This window comes from Enoplosus armatus, chromosome 21, assembly GCF_043641665.1.
Source record: "Enoplosus armatus isolate fEnoArm2 chromosome 21, fEnoArm2.hap1, whole genome shotgun sequence".
Lineage (NCBI taxonomy): Eukaryota > Metazoa > Chordata > Actinopteri > Centrarchiformes > Enoplosidae > Enoplosus > Enoplosus armatus.
Window position 1 is genome coordinate 13,726,811 of NC_092200.1, and position 6,041 is coordinate 13,732,851.

Consider the following 6,041-nt stretch of genomic DNA (forward strand, 5'->3'; position numbering starts at 1 on the left):
GTGTCAAAATAAAAAGCAGAATTCACTTAATAGACCTGTGGGACAGAAACACAGAGGAACACATGATCTGCTCTCATGCAACGAGCTCTCGCATGCAAACTGCAGCCCAGCATCAGAACTCTGGCACATAATGATGCAGGAGGACACATATCTCCTCGTTATGTTGATGTTGGCCTGGCCCTCCAAATTCCTTAATGCTGCCAAAATCTGAACGTTTGGATTTAGTTTTAGAGTAGTGGATGGTTTGAGCTGCCTTTTCCTCCCTCGTCAAAATCTGACTATGTAAAGTCTTTAAAATATGTTATTTCCAACCCAAAGTGTGCAAAATCTAATTTAAACTGCATGTAAAGGTTTATTAGATTTCAAAATAATACATACAATAGATGATTTAAGAGAAATTCAGTATAATATTTCAGAACTTGTTTTACTGACTCCTAATCTAAACCTTAATGCTATTAATGATTATATAAGATATATATATATCTTTTTTAAGTCTGTTTTTATTGGTCTACCAACAAAATGTATTCTTTGTAAAATGTTTTTGTTATTCATAAACATGTCAAACGTTATTCCAGATTTTTATTGATCTACAAAATATATAATATACAATCAGTATAAAATAATTAATGAGATGATTTTAATATCCTTTCTTTTATCATTTATTATTGTAAACCCCCTAATTAGATTTGTATGTTACTCTGCTGTGCTTTAAATATGGTAATGAATGCTGCATTTAACTAGCCCCTCTACCATTCTCAGAGTTGATCTTAATGTTTTTAATTTCACCCTGCAGAGTCATAAATAAACAGAACAACAGGATGCACGTTCCTGTCACAGAGGCCTGTGCTGGATCCGACATGTTCCGTTGTCAGAGATCCTCTCGTGCCTCTTCAGACGAACACAAGGCTGCAGCGAGGGGCTTGTTTTTATCCCTCGGCTGTTGATCAATCATTTAATCTCTTTAATAGGCCCAAATCAAAACTAATGGTGCATGTAATAAGTGTTTAGCTAAACTATGTGGACAGTGGGGGGACTTAAGTGGTGCCTTAATGATTTTCTCTTAACTGAGCATGACAGTCCTAATGAATTTAGGGCTCACAAACAAACTTTTCACAACTACTATGCAACATTCGCCCCAAACAATGCCTCCTCCTCTGACTGACTGAATATCTGCATGTACTTTGCTCTTGCCACGAGTGCTGTGTTTATTAATACATTTATGCCAATATATTAGCATTTCATGAGGTGTAATAAAAGCATTTGCTAATCCAAGATAATTCAGTCACAGGGGGCTTTGCCAGCCCTGATTCTGAAGCTAATATGAGAGATTTGGTGCCATCTTGTGGTGAGTAGGGTGAAGACAATTATTCCATGTAACGTACTTAAAAATGTACTTGTGTCTAATATCTTATTCTAGGTAATGTCACTATAGAGACTTCATTATGAATGCTGAATTTAGGTGTCCCAACGAAGATACTGAGAGCAAAAAGGGAATTTAGCCTTCTCTATACAAATATTATAGTGTGTTTGCTCATTTATTTAGAGGTGAGATGTCATCAGTATCTTGGTATATTTATCTCCTGTGGTATCACTACATACAACAATTCCTTTGTTATTCTCAATGGGACTAATAGGTGTGATGGATTTATAGTATTATTGTTTTCTTAAATAATCTTTGGCAGCAGGATATCATTTAAAAATCACAGCAGAGTTAATTCACTATGACAAAGAATGTTACTGTGTGCACTGTATAAGGTCACTAAACATTAAATATGTAATACTCAACACTGAGTAACCAACTGTGGACACTCTAGTCCCTGTATAAAGATTAGACAGATTTTTAATCATTACTGTAGAACTATGAGGTATCACTGTCTAATAAAGCACCCTTTATTAAGGGTTTGTAAGTTGTCACAAATGGCTTTATTAATGCTTAATATATTATGATAATCATTAAAGCATTTCACAATGGTTATAATAATAGCCACTTTTGGGTTGCCAGGTTGTGAAAAAAAATCCCTCTGCCTGGTGTTTAGCCTTTCTATTTGGTAATAATGCAGTTATAAGTGTAGGAAATTAATTGATAAATACTTGGGTTTCGCTGTTTCTAATAAGCCATCCAAACCAAGTGTAGGCTTGTAAAAGTTAAAAGTTGTTAATATAATGGAATTTTGTTCAGATGCAGGTTGCTGTTTTTTCCAGATGGTAAGTGGTCCATTAGGGTCTCAACTAATGAGCAACAGAACTAAAACATAAAGCAACAGGGATGTTTCACAACCTGGCAACCTCAAAGTTATTATTATTAATGGCTTATAATTCGTGTATAAAGCATAACAAGCCTAAATGAGTTCTCAGCCATAAATAAACCTATTAGTTTGTTTTTAAGCCATATAGTCAGGAGAAATGTGGGGCCTATACGTTAAAAATCCAGTATTATCCTATATTATTTGTCAATTGAGAGTATTTTGAACAGACAAGTACTGTGTGGACATGAGTTTTAAAAGCAGGTTTCGATGCCACTTTGTTCCACCACAGAGCAAGACTGACATCTACTGTCCTCAGTCACGCAAAACCCCAGTCTACAGCAGTGTCTCTCACCCTGTCTCTCTCACACACACGCGCGCTTGCAGACATTTACTGTAGTCACTGCAGCCTACCTCACAGCAAGACCCGCAGAAGAGTGTGTTTCCAATGTACTGGTACAAAAAAAGGTCAAGCCGTGTGTAGACCGCTCACTAAGCCGAATGAGACACCCCTCTTTCTTTCAGCCGCTTGGTTCAGTCCACGGCCTAGTACCCGGAAGTAGTAGTAAATATTTACACTGCAGTCAGCTGACTTCCATTCACGGGACTGCAATTAGAAAAATGCCATTGCATTATTGTCATATTGTAGCTGATATGTATTACTGTAGCATTAAAGTATAGCCTACGTTAATGACTGATGGTTTCGTTCTGCTTGGCAGCTCTTTCGCTTGTACAAGTAGCTGCCAGTTAACTTAGCATTTGGAACATTTAACAAGTGATTTGCAGTTTTTAACTGGTTGAGCTAGCTGCTCCACGGCAGACAAAAGTTTGATTTTACGGCTAAAACCAACGTGTCAGCAGGGTTTGTAAAAGAAAAAAAAATGGACAAGGTTGCTCAAGGTGAGTGAAACCCACAGCAGATAAAACCTTCTTATTGCCGGCATGTTAGCATGTTTGTCTCGCTGTTGGCGTTTTAAAGCTCTGATCTGAGATTGCAGCCATTAGGATTTGTTAGCTTTTCTCTAAAATACTAAATTTATACTTTCATAAGTTTTTATATTGTACATCCATGTAAAGAATGAATGGGATGCACAGCTTGGTTGGAGTTAGGCTACTAATGATAAAGTGATACCTTTTATAGCATGCAGGCTATCTAACACAACATTAAAATACAGTCTATTAAGGTGTCCATTGTTTTAAAACATGACACTAACGTGTCACAATAATGTTGTAAATGTGTTTTCTCCTGTGTTGTTGCAGATGTGGGTGATATCCAGTCCCGATTGTTGGACCACAGACCAGTCATCAATGCAGAGATCCGCTACTTTGTGAGAGAGTTTGAGGTACTTGAATGAAATTATGATGCGACACTGTGGCCTGAGTACTTTGACAATGACCATGGCCCAACAAACAGCTACATACACACCCACACACACACACACACACACACACACACACACACACACTCACATGCTGTGCTGTGCTGTAACTGACCCAAACTTCAGACGTCCCTGTGGAGGGAGCACAATAAAGTCATGAGTTTGACAGACATCAGTTATTTATATGGCTACAGACTGTTTGAAAAGTCTACAATTACTTGTGATGATGAGGTAACACTGTGCCTTGGTGTTTGACTTTTGGCTTCAGTGCCACTCACTGATGAAAGATATTTAGATTTCTCTTCATCCTTCAACACTGCCGTCACTCTCTAAGCTATAAATCAGACACTAAGAATCTACATGTCAGAAAATTCACACCTATGGCTCTCTTGCCATTTTTAAAAATCCTGTGAGTGCATAAATGTCTTAAGACCCACATCAGAACGCCTGCTATGAATCCATGAAGACACATGGATAAAAGAATGTATGAGTGGACGGGGGACACAAATAAAAAACATTATTTTGTAGGTTTGACATTATGTTTTAACCATGTACCCACCAAGTGAACTGCAAATTTTGATGTACTGTATTTATCTTCAAAGAAGCAATTTCATGAACCTGTCTGTTGTTTTTAGTGCACATTGACTCGTTCAGAAATATTCCCAAGCCAAATAACATCCTTAGTGGAGGGTTCAATATACTTTAAAGAAATCAAAAGGTTGGGAAATTATTTAAACTCGTTATTTCTTATTTTTGTCACTCATTTTGATGGAAGCAACATACTAAGAAGACCCAGTGCTAGACTAAATGACGAAGAAGCATATGTTTTCAATGCAGGATGTGGTACGTGTGCGGCAATGCTAAGCTTTCCTCTGCTACCGTTTAGGAAAAACGTGGACACAGGGAGAGCAGACTGCTGGAGAACCTCGATAAAATGGTGCTGGAAGCAAATGAGCAAATGCTGCCCACAACCGTAGAGGACATAAACCAGCAGCTGGCCGACGTCACTAAACGCTGTCAGTCTCTCAGATTCACACTTGAGACGTGGTTTTAAATTGTGCTTGACCTTTTGAATCCCTAGGATAGTATGATGACACAATACTTTGATGAATGTTGTGTTAGAGAAAATGAACATTTTGAACATCAACATTAAGAATATTTGTTTGCTTTTATCCCACAGTGGAGGCTGCTAATCACATGGCAGAGAGAGTCCAGCAGAGGGAGCTAAAGGCACAGCAGGTAAAACAACTGGAGGCAAAGGCCTTAATACACAATATCATAGCCTTGAAAAACCAGATTGGACTGCAGATTGTGCAGGCATCTATGATATTGTGTCCTCGCTGTGTATATACAGCGCGTGACACCAGAATGAGCCCCCATACACTGCCTTACATTATTAGCATCTTCAGCATAGTGTATGAACACAAGAGGGTGTGACAGCTAAAGTGACACGAGAAGGACAATGAAGACAAACTTTAAGACACTACACACTGACGTGTCTTAATCTCTTAATTACTCTATTTGTACCCTAAAATCTTTGTGCAGTCAAAATGAAGAATCTGTCTTTTCTACAGATACAAACTAGGATTGGTATGAGACATTTGCAAAAACTCTCTGCCACCTTTTTTGTGTGTTCATCTTCTCGTGTCCTTCCAGAGCACCCAGCTGCAGACCAACATGGAGCGTTTGAAAGACGAGTGGGCAGAGTTTCTGAAGGAGCAGCAGAGATTAAAGGAGGAGGTGGATGAGGAGCACGCCAAGGCTGTGGGACAACTCAGCACTCAGTACAGCGAAAAGAAGAAGGACTTGACCAAGTTTCCACCCCTCTAATCAGTTGTTTGTTCTTATTATATGAACGCTCGTGTTTTTTGTGGACATGGATGTCTGTCCTGCACGTGCAAAACAAAGCAATTGGCTTTGATTGATGTACTTGGAGCTTGGCATAAAAAGGTTTTGCTCCTGCACAAGACATTTCCAAATCATAAATATGAACGTGTGATTAACAATGTGGCAATTTTCTGTCTTTAGCACATGGAATTTTCACAGCAACCCAAAAGGTCTGGAACATGTCGTTTTTAAACAAGCAATCGTTCAGTTGTTCCTTGGCCGTGAAGTTTTCAACATTTTAATGGATGCCTGCCTGAAGGGTGCCGATGATAAATTTGCGACGGCCTCAAGTTGAAAGGAACCCGGAGTTTTGGCTCCAAGGCGAGATATTCTGAGCCCTGAAAGCCAGATCATTAAATGTCAGAAAAGCCCGTCTGAGCAGGTGTGTTTAGGACAGGTCAAGTGTAGATATGAGCTCAAACAGAACTGTTTCCAGAAAAAAACCATCCCTCACCAGCTCTCCTGTGTTTGGAACATTTGACTACTGACTTTGACTTCAAGTAAACCAACTGTCTATGAAGTAACTTTCATT

General features: G+C 38.8%; 1 protein-coding gene across 1 annotated transcript; it reads left to right on the plus strand.

The window, feature by feature from the left end:
• The first annotated feature begins 3,108 nt into the window (after positions 1-3,108).
• Positions 3,109-5,589, plus strand: bloc1s5 (biogenesis of lysosomal organelles complex-1, subunit 5, muted). Its single transcript, XM_070928399.1, has 5 exons — positions 3,109-3,143; positions 3,504-3,586; positions 4,509-4,638; positions 4,803-4,861; positions 5,279-5,589. Exons 1-5 carry the CDS (start codon positions 3,125-3,127, stop codon positions 5,450-5,452), a joined length of 465 nt encoding a protein of 154 aa, XP_070784500.1. The 5' UTR covers positions 3,109-3,124; the 3' UTR covers positions 5,453-5,589.
• Positions 5,590-6,041: the final 452 nt, after the last annotated feature.

What these genes read in the sequence shown, in the direction of transcription:
- bloc1s5 (XM_070928399.1), top strand. An exon ending in GGCCGACGTCACTAAACGCT is followed by an intron (nt 4,639 to 4,802) that starts GTCAGTCTCTCA and finishes TTTATCCCACAG; the next exon opens with TGGAGGCTGCTAATCACATG. An exon ending in GGGAGCTAAAGGCACAGCAG is followed by an intron (nt 4,862 to 5,278) that starts GTAAAACAACTG and finishes GTGTCCTTCCAG; the next exon opens with AGCACCCAGCTGCAGACCAA.